The following is a 13,699-nucleotide window of genomic DNA, read 5'->3' as shown; positions in this document are numbered from 1 at the left end:
CTGGTCTTCCACATTGCGGGCAGACGCTTTACTGTCTGAGCCACCCGGGGCTTCCCTGGTAGCTCAGATGGTAAAGAATCTGCCTGCAATGTGGGAGACCTAGGTTGGATCCCTAGGTTGGGAAATTCCCCTGGAGAAGGAAATGGCAACCCACTCCAGTATTCTTGCCTGGAGAATTCCATGGGTAGAGGTGGCCTGGTGGGCTACAGTCCGTAGGGTTGCAAAGAGTCAGATGTGACTAACACACACACACACACACACACACACACACACACACACACAACCTAAATAAAAAGCCATGAGATTATTTCATCTGGAAGGCAGGGGGAGTTGTGCCCACTTCAGTGGGCTATGCATCTACCTTTAAAAATCTGCCTTACTCAACAGCTTTGCTACTTTCTGAACCTCTGAGGAGAGAAGCATGTATAAGTGGAATGTGCATTCCTTTTCCCCATCATCTAATCATTTAGTGCCACAGTTTTCATCATGAAGTACATGGAATAGGCCAGGAACCTTTAAAAGTACTCATAGGAACAAGAATAATGGAATTTCCAGATAATGAAGAGTGTGCATTTTTACTTTCACTTACAGAATTAATAACTCCACTTTCTTCCTGTTCCCATTCATTATAATCTTAGTGCTGAAGTGCTTACCTCAACTTTTAATAACTGAGGGGCATAAATTAGAAGAGCCTTCACTTCCTAAACAAGATGAGCTGGTTAAATGAGGTGGCTCTGCATACTAAGTGATTTTGTGACCTCCTTTTTGATGATTTGTTTTTCTTTTCTCTTTAGCCATTGTTTAGCAAAATTAGTATAGATTCGAATGATAAATACATATATAACAAAGTACCAAAATTCAATGGAGTTTAGGCTCATAATCAATGAGATCTTAATGAAAAGAAATCATGGATTATTAGATTTGGAAAAGGCCATGGGACTTTTTAGGGTACTGTGTGGGTGTGGAGGGGTGTCCATTTAGTTATTTTATGAATGAAAAGTTAAATGGCTTGCCCAGAGTCACATGTTACATTGTTAGTTGGTTAAAAGGGTCCAAAATCTAGGTCTCCTGGATCCTACTTCAGTGTTCCTTCTATGATAGCCATGTTGCTTTGGCCATTTGGCTTTGTTAGCAAAGTGAAACTGCCGCAAGTTGGTAATGATACAAAGGTACCTGTTTTTCAGTGCCAAGGATTCCCCAAGATTTTGATTAGAAAAAGTATACCAGCTTTATTTACCTTTTACTTTGTTGCACCATTTATTGTAACCAGCTCCAGCATAGCTTAGGGATGTTCTAATAACCAAATATATGTGTGTTCTTGACACACATATATTGGTGCTGTCAGTTTTCTGGAACCTTCATTTTTCATAATCACATATTGTAGACTACTAGGGGGAGAGGTGAATAGGGAAAATAAATTCAGTTTGTCTTACTGTCTGAAAAATGGCCCTTTCAAAGTTCTAGAGACAGAAACTTGAAAACACTGTCCTCAAAACCAGGAAGGCAAAGTGCCTTTTGTTTGATATCATATTGCTGCTTCCCATGTTTTATGGGAATAAGAGCTAGCCACATATGGGCAAAGATTTCCTCATAGCACCATCAAAAGCATTTGTGTAGGAAGTATTTATTGATCTCCTCTGTACCAGGTCCAGTCCTAGGTGGTTGGGTGTGTGTTATTGAATACCAAGCAGAACTTAGACCTGTCGTCCTAGAGCTCTTGGATTAGCAACGGTGGCCACATAGATGGTAAACCAGTAAGCAAACAGATACACCAATAAAGATGGTGGGAAGGTTTGTGAATGAAAAGTCAGAGTATTGAGATGAGGACTAATGGGGATGGAGGCTTGCTTTGGCTGAGTGATCGAGTGACATTTAAACTAAAGCCTGAAGGAGCTAGCCCTGTAAAGAGTCTGGTAGTATAATGAGGGTTCTCAGCAGAGGGAACAAGCTCAAAGGCCCTAAGGTTAAAAAATAAAGTTTGGGGCTCTTTTGGGAACCGAAAGACTAACATAAAGGTAGGGAGAAAAGGGCATGAGATGGGGGTGGAAACGCAGACAAGGATCAGGTCGTGAGTAGTACAGTTGTCTCTTGCTGAATTACTTCCTTATTAGAAGACCATCTGTGTGGCAGTCTGTGTCTTAGAGATAGGTGGATTTTAGTTTGATTACCTCAACCTTGGGAGTAACTCAGATGGGACAGCAGAGAAACAGGTTGGCCTTCTTCATAAGATTGGAGGCATTTAGCCACCCTAATCTTTAGCCCTTCTGACAGTTACAAAACACCAGTTCTCTGGCCCAGCCCTGGTTTGCAGAACAGCTGGACATCTGCCCCCACCACAAGCCTCTAAGCTACTTTGGAAAGTCCTCTAATCACGTCACAAACATTGCCCCTACTGCCAGGTGGCCCCCTGTTTCATGCTCCGACATGGGCCCTTGAGGACCTGGTTTCCAGTTAACCCCCTGATGTGGGTGGATTGCTCTACTCCCTATGCCACTGTCCACCTTTGCTACTGCTGCTTCCTGCCTTCTGATAGGCAGAATTCCTGTTCCAGGATTCTCCAACAGTTTTCTTGAAGTGAGGAGAGTATTTCACTTGTGTAACCAGTTCACAAAGGAGCGTTGACTTTGTTTCCTGTTTATTACAGATACTCCAGGGGCTACTACAAAGCTCATGGTTTTATTATAGTCTTTTTTCTTTAAACTCAGTTTGCAGGGAGGCGGAGTAGGGGAATTCCCTGGTCGTCCAGTGGTTATGACTTGGCATTTTCACTGCCAGGTCCTGGATTCATTCCCTGGTCCAGAAACTAAGATCCTGAGCTGTGTGGGGCGACCATAATCTCAGAGGTACTGCTGGCCCTGCATTTAGGATCTCCCTTCCCTCTTTGGTCCCATTTAGGGTCTTTTCTCTAGTGTACTTTGCTTAGGAAACATTTCTTTCTTGAAGGCATCTTCATCTTTCTCATCTCTGTCCCTAACCCTATTTTCTTCCTTCTCAGACATGCCTCAGTGTGAGGGTCACACAGCTTAGGCTTTCAAGCTAGGATTCTGACCATTACCCAAAACCTTAGGGTCATATGTATTATGTATTTTAGAATTCATAACTTTTAGATTTTAGAATGGAAATATGGCATGTCACTTTAGGATCCTGTGATCAGGTATTATTTCTAAAGCAAAACGTAAGAATTATTTATACTAACTAGGTTAAACAAAGACTTATAAGTGGTTTCATGTTAGTTCAGGTTTTGCTCCTAAAGAGATTTTCCTTAAAGTTAGGGAAAAAAATATCAGTTTTTAGACTGATGTTTTTGGTTTTCAGAATGCTGATCAGGGATTAAGAACCTATATCCTTCTTTGTATATACATATGTAACCATGGCGGTTAGGATGTCCCAACTAGATCTAAAGCTATTATAAAAATTCCTTTAACATGAAATAGTACCTTACTTGCTCCCCTGCCAATTGATCCATTAGAGTTAATGTAACTTCTGTCCTTCCTCTGTGTCTGAGGGTTCACCATGAGTGGAGTTGATGATACAAAAGGGTATATTGGTTCAGCATAAGTTCTCCATTCCAGTACACTACACTCCCTGGGGGTGGACAGATGGACATGCCACAGGAGGACAGCAGGAACTGGCAGCAGCCGCTGTTCAGAGAGATCAGTCACCCTTAGAGTTTCCTGCAGGTCGACTATGAGCTGCACTGTGGATGCATGCAGGGCACATGACCTCTGCTCACAGAGGTGAGTCGCGTGCAGCCTGGGGAATAAAATGCTCTTTTAAGCCAAAGCTTCAGGCCCAACTTGAAAATTTCAACTGCTACAGATGCTGCATGGAAGCTCCTCTGCACAGTGATATGATTGATTCCTTTTTACCCTTTTAAACTCCTCCTTCCTCTGTATGTAGTGGTAGGGTTAACACGACAGTGGATTCCTATGTCGTATCTGTAAGTCTGTTTTATGTATACACTTTGCAATAAAGAGTACAGGAAAATACAAGCAGAAAGTGAGGTTCATGCTGGTCAAGTAAGCCTTTTCTTCTATAAGTTTCTTATTCTTGATCCTTTCAACAGGAAAACCTGATATTTGATATTCCATCCTTGGACTTCTTATGCAGAAGTACTCAAAGTGGAAAGTGAAATTAGTATGTTTCCAGTGTTCTTAGAATTTCCTGAATAGTGGTTTGAAAGCTTTAATTTTACTCTATTCACCATTGTTTACATTCTAGAAAATGAAGAAGTCAAGGAAACGACTTTACGAGAGCTTAAAATGCTTCGTACTCTCAAACAGGAAAACATTGTGGAATTGAAGGAAGCCTTTCGTCGGAGGGGGAAATTGTACTTGGTGTTTGAGTATGTTGAAAAAGTAAGTCACTGACACAGTAGAGATCTGCCTCATTCTTTTATTTAGTGCTGTTTCTGATGCTATTAAAGTATTATTGTTGAATGTGACTTGTTATTGTGCTCTTAATCTGACTGTAAAAATGAAAGTATTACCCACAGTCATTAGAAATCCTGAAAAAATATTGAAGGATTTTGTACGCTTTAACCATACAGAGATAATCTTAAATTTAAACAGTGTATTGATTTGGCTTCTGAAGTCTTAGACTCTGTCTTCAACAAGTAATTTTTAGACTTGGTTTGTTTTAATTAAACTTAAGCAAGGCCTCTGAGGGAGAGGCACATAAATTGACAGTGACGGTACAGGATGATAGAGATACTGCATAGGCACAGGGTGTCTGAATCAGACCTAGATGGCTAATGAGTGGGCTCATGAAGCAGCCTTTTTGAATTGCCAGTGTTGTGGCTTTATTTGAGGGAAGAAGATGTGCCAGGAGTCAGAAGGTAAAGCTTGAGGAGGTAGATGAGACCACAAGTAAGGAATTAGAAGCGTGGGAGAAAAGAAGAAAAAGCACATATTGTTCGAGTTGTCTCTGTACTTGCTTTAATGTTTTTATAATTGTTATTAACTGTTAGTGACAGTTTTAATCATATGACCTGAGGGGGAATGTCCATTGCCATAAACATTATTGTATATCTATGAATTTCTTGAACAGCAACTGACTTACATCAGTTGGTTATTGTCAAGAACTGAAATAAGTGCTTTCACAAGAATAGAATAAACTGGAGCCAGACAGACCTTTCAGAGGTTTCCTTACTGAGTAAATAGGTGGCTACTGCTGATTTACTGTGTTCTTATCTAAAATTAAGACTAGAGAGGTTTATCTTTGCTTTAGGTCAAATCTCAGGTGCTTTCTGTGTCATAAATGACAGGGTATCACCACCAGCATCATCATCATGAAATGGAAAGCAGAGTTGCCAAGACAGCTAACCAGTAATATGGCTTTTCAATTAATTCAGCCTTTACAAATTATTTTTCTAATTAAATATATATGTATATAGTAATTTCATTACAAGCAAAACTTGAAAAAATATAAACTTTGTTGCCTTAAAACACTGTTTTATGTTGCTTTTCCAGAATCTGTTCAAAGGCTTCTTTTTTGTGTGTTAATTTAGGCATTTTCCTAAGGGATCCTTCCCACTGGGGAAAAAAACCCTGAAATTTGATATTTTTTAAAAAGTTATAAAAAAGGACTGCTGTAGAATTAGATGCTTATTTTTCAGTTGTCAAAAATAATCTACAATTTTCCTGCCAAATAATAAAATTCAGCCAGATCTATTTTAGTTATCTTTTTTATTTCTAATTCTACTCATGGCGATTGTTTACAATTTCATATGAATAATTGGAGAAATCATCTATGTGTATCAGACAGTATGTAATGTCTGCAGTCTCTCTGCTGGTAAGTGGCAGAGCTGCTACCAGAACTCCAGTCTTCTGACCTCTAAGCCTGGGATTCTTGTGCTGGCCTTACAGTTTTTCAGTGGAAGGTGACCATCACCCTCTCATCAGTAGCAGTGCCTAATGATTGACAGTGAGTTTCAAGGGGGCAAGGAGAAAGATGCTCTTAGAGGTAGGGAGTTGTAGCAGAGACACAAGATTACAGTGGCTTAAACAAAATAGAAGTTTCTGTCTCAAGTACAAATACAAAGGTAGATGGATATGGTACCTCTGCTCTACAGCTGCAGGAGATCCCAGGTGGCTTCCGCCTTTATGGTCTGCCACCCCTCAGAAGTGGCCCTTGTCCTCAAGGTCAGGATGGAGCTTCAGCTATCACATCCCATTGGCCAGGACTTAGTTGCATGGCCAGAGAAAAATGTACTCTTCTTTCTGGGCATTTATGCATCTACTTATAAGATATATTTATTGCTCTAGTAAGGGAAGAATGGATTTTGGGGGACATTTCTCTCTATAAGTGAGGAATTTAGAGTTGAATAGTAAATGAGACATACAATTTATGTTCTTTATTACAAAGCCCTTTTACTCCTCATGTGCATTTGTTAATTGAAAAAGATAATTCCAGGGGAGAATCCCTAAAAAATGATACATATATGTTTTAAACATTTTATTTTAACTTAAGACTTATCAATATACATTCATTTTCCACATTCTCTTTAGAAGTTGGTATTGATCTTCTGGTTGGATTTCTGATGGGCTTTCTTACATACATCCTACCTTTAATGCATCAGTGATATCCTGTGTCAGCTTCTTTAAAGTGAAGTGAAAACTTAAAAACATTGCAAAGTAGTCTCAGTGCAGAATCCTTACCACCACCACTGTCCCTTGTCAGTGTTTTCTAGTTGCATTTACATTTAATTAGATAGCATTATGTGTAGTGGCTTTCCTTTAAGTCTTTCCAAATTATTAAACTTCACTTTCTTATAAACAGCAAACCTCTTTTTTAAAAACATTATTTAGTTGGCTTATATGATACATAATTATATTAAGATAACATGTATCTGTTATAAATAGGTATGAGAGTATTATAAACAGGCAGCTGATTGGTTATATGTATGCAACTTGACTGGCAGGGGCAAAATTTTAGAGCAACTTTTTGGTCTTAGGACTCCTTTACATTCTTAACATTATTGGGAACCCTAAGAGCTTTGTATTTATGTGGGTTTTATCTATTAATATTTATCATATTAGGAGTCAAACTGAAGAATATAAAAATATTTATTGATTCATTTGAAACAACAATAGTAAACCCATTGCATGTTAACATAAATGTATCAGTCATTCTTTCAAGTAAAAAATGATATGCCTCAAGAAAAATGACTAGTTCAGTTTATAACTTGATTACCCAAGTGCTTTTCCCCAAGACAGCTAGCATACTTTAATATGCAGCAGAAGTGGTTTAGTTGTATTCCTCATTTTATCATGTAGATTCCTAAAAAGACAAGTACTCAAGAACTGTAACTGAATAAACGTGATAATTTTTACTGCTTCATCAAAGACAAGCTTTACTAAAATTGACCTTTTCCTTTTTTTTCAAATGTAAGGGTATGGCATTGAAGAATCAGAATCTAATGCTTTGATTCATGCTAAGGTGCCACCAGTGTAAATGCCAACAGAGTGAAAAAGGCAAACAGCTGAGTACTGTTATGAATATAGTTTTGACTTCATGGGTCCTCTGAGACAGCACCACTCCCGGAGATCCACAGATTACACTTTGAGAACTGGTGTCCTAGATGGTCATCTACAAACAGTAAACTCTAATCATTCTATAGACCTTAATCTTGTGCTTTACAGAGGAAATGGAGGATATTTAGTTAATCTGGAAATTTACTGGAAATTGATTAAGTGGAATTTCTACTTAAACACGGAGAAGGCAATGGCACCCCACTCCAGTACTTTTGCCTGGAAAATCCCATGGATAGAGGAGCCTGGTGGGCTACAGTCCATGGGGTCGCTAAGAGTCGGACACAATTGAGCGACTTCACTTTCACTTTTCACTCTCATGCATTGGAGAAGGAAATGGCAACCCACTCAAGTGTTCTTGCCTTGAGAATCCCAGGGACGGGGGAACCTGATGGGCTGCCGTCTATGGGGTCACACAGAGTCGGACACGACTGAAGTTTCTTAGCAGCAGCTACTTAAACAATGAGCATGAATTTTAGAATGGTCTCTGACTCCAGACTAAGATTTTTGCATATTGATTTGTTTGGAGTCCGTGAATTTTTATTTCAATAGTGTTTTGTAGCCTTTTAAAATATTTGTTCTGATTATATTGACTACTGGTGATCTTAGGGATCATTAAGAATATTTTCCAGGTCTCCCAGAAATATTTCAAGGCTTGATCTTACTGTGAAGTTCTATCAGAGATGCACAGTGCACTATGTTAAAATGACTGTTTCCCCTCTCCTCTATATATTACAGTTTCTTTTCCCTACTTTGTGTTGCTTTTCCCTCAAAATTAGGCTAAAATGATGCCTGATAGGTTTCAGAGAGTGAAGAGTACACAGAAATATTATTGGAGACAGCATTGGGGAGTCGCAAAAACTGAATTTCTTTTAAAAAGAGAGCCTTGATTTAATACAGTATCCTGCTTTAGCATGAAAAAGATTATAGATGAAAAGCAAAGCAATTTAAAAATATATATATTCTGTATATTAGATGAATTATCATCCAAGATGCTTTTAAAATTTTTAATACATAATTTGTGGGCCTACCTAATTTTGGAGATCAATGGCTCTTTATTTAATTTTTAGAATATGCTTGAATTGCTGGAAGAAATGCCAAATGGAGTTCCACCTGAAAAAGTAAAAAGTTATATCTATCAGCTAATCAAAGCTATTCACTGGTGCCATAAGAATGATATTGTTCATCGAGGTAAGTATGGAATTTTCAAAATGGAAAATATTAAAATAGCAAATAAAATTAACAAAATATTTCACATAGGCATTGACATTCTGTTTAAATTAAATACATTTTGAAGGTATAGAATATTTGTGCTCCAGGTCCCCTTTCGTATCATCAAAAGGATGGACTGCACATTTATTTGGATATTATGGTGAGATCTCCATGTTTGTATAACCAGATCTGGTTTCAACAGTACAAGTACCTAGTGATAAAAAGAACTCAACAAATGCAAACTTTGCAGCTTGCTTGGCGAGGGCAACGACCTTCTCCATTGCCTTTTGGTCCTGCAGATAGACCTAGTAATGTGAAACAAGCCAGAATCAGACTTTAGAGGTGATGCTAAGTGACTGGCCCCTGTTGACAGTCACTTTTCATTCTCTGTTCAACCAAGATCTCTAGTATGTACCTTTACCTCCTGATTTTCCCTGCCTGTTACTGGAAAGTGCCCATTGTTTTCAGGTTTTAGGCATGATCAGCCTTGCGTAAAGGCCATGATTATACTTCCATAAACTGTTTTATTTTGCCGTTTATTGCCATGAGGTGGATGGTTTATAGCAATAAAAGAGAAATTACTTGCTCAGCACCATCTTTAACTCTACACTGTTTATCTTCTCCTGATAATCTCTTGCATTCAAGAGTCACGCATTGAACAATAATGAAGCTAAAAAATGTTTGTCAGAAAATGTTGCAGTATCCATTTCTTATCTTTGAATTATCAGGCAAATGAATACTACATTTTAGTGTTTTTAAACAGACACAAAAGATATCATTTTAAAAATAGTTTCATGTTAAGAATAGCTTAAAGGTCATGTGAAGAATGCCAACTCCTATTGTTTCTGGAAAGAGACAATTTGTTATTTGTCTTCCATTTGTCTTTCATAGCAGTTACTTTACGAAAGTTGTTGGCAGCATGGAGAGGTGGCCTGGTCACCTGGACATCTAGTGTATAGGATAATGATTCTAATAACAGTCTCTGCTACAGTTTGAGGATATTAATAAGGAACTGATTTAGCTGCATTTCCGTAGTGATGCTGTAATTTGGTTAAGTGTATAGTGAATTAATGGTTGTGAATTAGCAGTAGAAACAAATCTGCAAATTCTGAAATCTGATCTGAAATGGTTCAGATGGTTCTGCAATCTACAGATCTCACCCCTACCTCTTCCCTTTCTCCATTTTCACTTCTACCATATAATATAGATGATGAGTACTCTAAGAATAGAATTGTGAGATGCCTCCAAAGGGGTGAATTAAACTGCATCTTCTGTGTATTTCTACTCCTTAACTCCTACCACATCTTCAGAAGTTCCATGGAAAAAATGAGAAATCTTATCTTGACTCATCCAGCATTGCTTCAGCACTAGATATTTATGATCATGAACCACACAGAGAAGCTAAACAGATATATAAATAATAGAAATTATATGGAAAATCATAACAGAATATATCTTCTGTGTATTTTTCCTCCAGGAAATATAATGCTATCTACTTAGTCTCATATGTGTTTTTAAAGTATCTTATGGGTGTAAACATTTTATACCCATCTCCAAAAATTTGTATTATTAGTATTTTATAAAGTAAAAATAGCTCCTTGGAATGTGGTAACCTAGATTCAGTCATCCTTAAATTCCTTTCAGAGATCCAGTCAATTCCTTTAAGATTTAAGGGGAAAAAATATTTTTGAAATTGTGGTCTGCATGTTTCTCAAAACGAAATTAATTGAAACTTTTGTGTACTGTTATAAAATGTGTTACTCTGCTTTTTACTACCAGTTTTCTGTTCAGATTACTCTATTTTTAATTAAGTGCCATTACAGTGATCTAACAGTATCAATCAGTAATACATGGTCCATTTTTTTAATAATTGTTTTTTAATCTTGATACTCCAGATATAAAACCAGAAAATCTCTTAATCAGCCACAATGACGTTTTGAAACTGTGTGACTTTGGTAAGTTAAAAAGAAATTTAGTCCTGTAAGTACAAAATTAATTTAATATAACACAAGGTAGCTTTTCCAGGTGTTTTAAAAGTATTTTTTATTGGTGTATATTCATAAGCCTAGTATTTAATGACTCCAGAGAAAGAATTTTCTAGAAAATACTATCATGACCTTCTGGCTTGAGTAGGATAAAAAAATTTTTTTAATATTTTAAATATTGATAGAAATTATTGAGGGCACAATCATAAACACTGAAAAATAACTATGTAAATATATATGTATTATATATATGTGATAGTTATAATCTGTAAGGTTAAAAGACATTTTTAGAATGATTCCATTTATCTCCTTTAAATGTTCAGTCAAGGTATTATTAATTGATTATGATATTCCAGCTCCTGGTTGAGTGTATAAGGAAGTTTTGAGTTGTACTGTATCACAGTACAAAATTGTATATTGTTTTTCATATATATAAAACTGTATTATGTGCTATTAAAAATTTAAGTTAAAATAATTCAGAAAAGTTTTAAAATTATAGATTAGGTTTTACATCATGGATCACTTTATTTTAAAAACTGATTTAAAATTTAAAAAATTTTACATTTTTGCCTAATCCATGTGCTAAAAAATAACTTTTAAAAAAATGTTATTTTTTATATATTTAAATATAATCACAAATACAGTGTGAATATATATAAATGAGGAGGTTTCTTATTTATCTCCTTGTATCTTTATCTCCCTGTATCTCCTTATAAGGAGAAGTTAGATTAGTACTTAGAATATGGATTGCACAGGTGAGAGAAGTAGAAGCATTCTAAAAATTCACTTTGTAGAATGACCAGTTGTGGCCAGTGCAGCAATTGGAAGCCTGTATAACTGTTTTCACTTATTGATTTTTAAGAGTTTGACTATTATGAACCTGTCTGCTTGAGGAAAAATGTTTTGTAGGACTTAATTGTCTTAGTATTTTATGATAAGGAATATTGCAAAGAAGAGTCCTGCTATACCTAAACGTGTTAAGAAGTACTTAGGAGCTGAAATTGGTAAAGCAAGTTAAAAAAGAGGTGTGTGTAGAATAGTTAATAATGGTAAAAAAGTATCCATAGTTTAGCATCATTTCTTAAAAGACAATTTTATTTTACATTGTCAGGAAATTCCGCATGGCAGCACCACATGTGGCATTCTGTGTCCTGTGCATCCCCAACAAAAACCTCCTAATTGTTTTCCCTCCCAGAGCATGTAGCTACTTTGTCTGGCTTGAAGAATCCCAATAAAAAATATAAATATTTCTTCCAAATGTGTCTTACAAAGAAGTATTGATTAACTGAAGTTAGGGGTTTTGTTTTGTTGCTGTGATTATTTTTTTACTGTTCTACTTTAAAAAACAGTATTTTCTAATTCTTGAAACTTTTTTAAAAAACTTTTTATTTCATATTGGGATATAGCTGGGTGGCACAGTGGTAAAGAATCTGCTTGCCAAAGCAGGAGATGTGGGTTCGATCCCTGGGTCAGAAAGATCTCTTGGAGTAGGAAATGGCAACCCAGTCCAGTATTCTTGGAAAATTCCATGGACAGAGGAGCCTGGCAGGCTATAGTCCAGGGAGTCACAAAGAGTCAGATACAGCTGAGCACACACGCACGCATGTGCACATAGCTGATAAACAGCATTGTGATAGTTTCAGGTGAACAGCAAAGGGACTCAGCCATACATATACATATGCCTTAACTTTCACCTTTCATTTTAATATTCTGGTTCTCTGTAACTATTTACAGTGAACCTATATTGCTTTCGGTGAGTTAGATGGGTAATTAACCTACCTTCCAGTTTATTTTGTGGCCGCAAAACCTTTTGAAAGGATTGTTACTTGGGGAGGTGAGGGAGCAACAGAGTCTGTAAGGTAATTAAGATATCCCTAATATGCTTCTCGGTTACATTAGGAGAAAATCATTTTGGCCTGCTTCGTTTCCATCATTGCCAACCCTAACTGTTGTTGTTTACATAATGGTCAGAGCTGATCAGCACCAGTAGATACCGAAATACTATCTAAGTCCCACATAGCTGAATTAATGACATATCTGCAACATGCTAATGTAACTTTGACTTTTGGCTCTTATGGAGTCTTCATTTTGTAAGATTTGCATTTATTGGAAAAGCTGGTTTAAAAGTATGTTCTGAAGCATGCAAAGACTTTGAAAACATGGATTTCTTTATTAGAGAGAAGAAACTGGTTTTGTAGTGACTACATTCTATATTTTAGTTCACATATGAACAATGGACTAACTTTTTAAAATAATAAGGGCATGTTAATAAACAGCCCATTCAACAACAATCATTATATTCTTTTGATGTTCCTTTAAGATATTAATGTAGCACTGAAATATTTTGTCAGCATGAAATTAACTCTTTTTCAAAATTACACTTTTGGGTTTTGCTGTCTTTCAGGTTTTGCTCGGAATCTATCAGAAGGAAATAATGCTAATTATACAGAATATGTGGCCACCAGGTGGTATCGATCCCCAGAACTCTTACTTGGGTGAGTTACCTTCCCAGAATAGAATAACATCTACATATTTGTTGACCCTCTGTTGTTAACTTTGAGATTATCTGTGGAAGATGAGAACTTGAGTTAATTAAATGCCAGTTACCTGTTGCAGTATAGCAAACCTAAAAACTTAATGGCATAAAACAAGCACCATTTTATTTGCTCATGATTCTGGGAGCAAACAGATTGGGGGTATCAGCTATTTGAGTTCAACTGGCTAATTCTTCTGCTGGTCTCAGTTGGAATTGCTCATGTAGCTACAATCAGTCAGCAAGTCATCTGGAGGCTGTTTGGTTTTAGGGAGCCTCAGCTGGGACAAACCATCTCTGTTGCATGGGGACTCATCCTCCAGCAGGTTAGTTCCAAGTTTCTTCGCATAATAGCAGGAGGGCAACCCAAAAGCAAAAGTGTTTCTTCAAGCCTCTTTGCATGACTTTTGCCTCATTGGCCAAAGCATGATACTTGT

The 13,699-nt window shown here is 36.9% G+C and overlaps 1 protein-coding gene across 1 annotated transcript in view; it reads left to right on the top strand.

The window, feature by feature from the left end:
- CDKL5 (cyclin dependent kinase like 5) overlaps positions 1-13,699 on the top strand; it is a 169,088-nt gene that overhangs the window by 112,498 nt on the left and 42,891 nt on the right. Inside the window, exons 5-8 of the mRNA XM_040266544.1 lie at positions 4,222-4,358; positions 8,603-8,723; positions 10,640-10,699; positions 13,134-13,224. Of these exons, the coding sequence (XP_040122478.1) occupies positions 4,222-4,358; positions 8,603-8,723; positions 10,640-10,699; positions 13,134-13,224 (409 nt within the window). The remainder of the gene's footprint in view (positions 1-4,221; positions 4,359-8,602; positions 8,724-10,639; positions 10,700-13,133; positions 13,225-13,699) is intronic.

The sequence above is a fragment of the Oryx dammah genome, unplaced genomic scaffold (assembly GCF_014754425.2).
Source record: "Oryx dammah isolate SB20612 unplaced genomic scaffold, SCBI_Odam_1.1 HiC_scaffold_23, whole genome shotgun sequence".
In the NCBI taxonomy this organism is placed as follows: domain Eukaryota; kingdom Metazoa; phylum Chordata; class Mammalia; order Artiodactyla; family Bovidae; genus Oryx; species Oryx dammah.
Note: the sequence above shows the minus strand (reverse complement) of the source record. Positions and strands in the feature narration are given on the sequence as shown.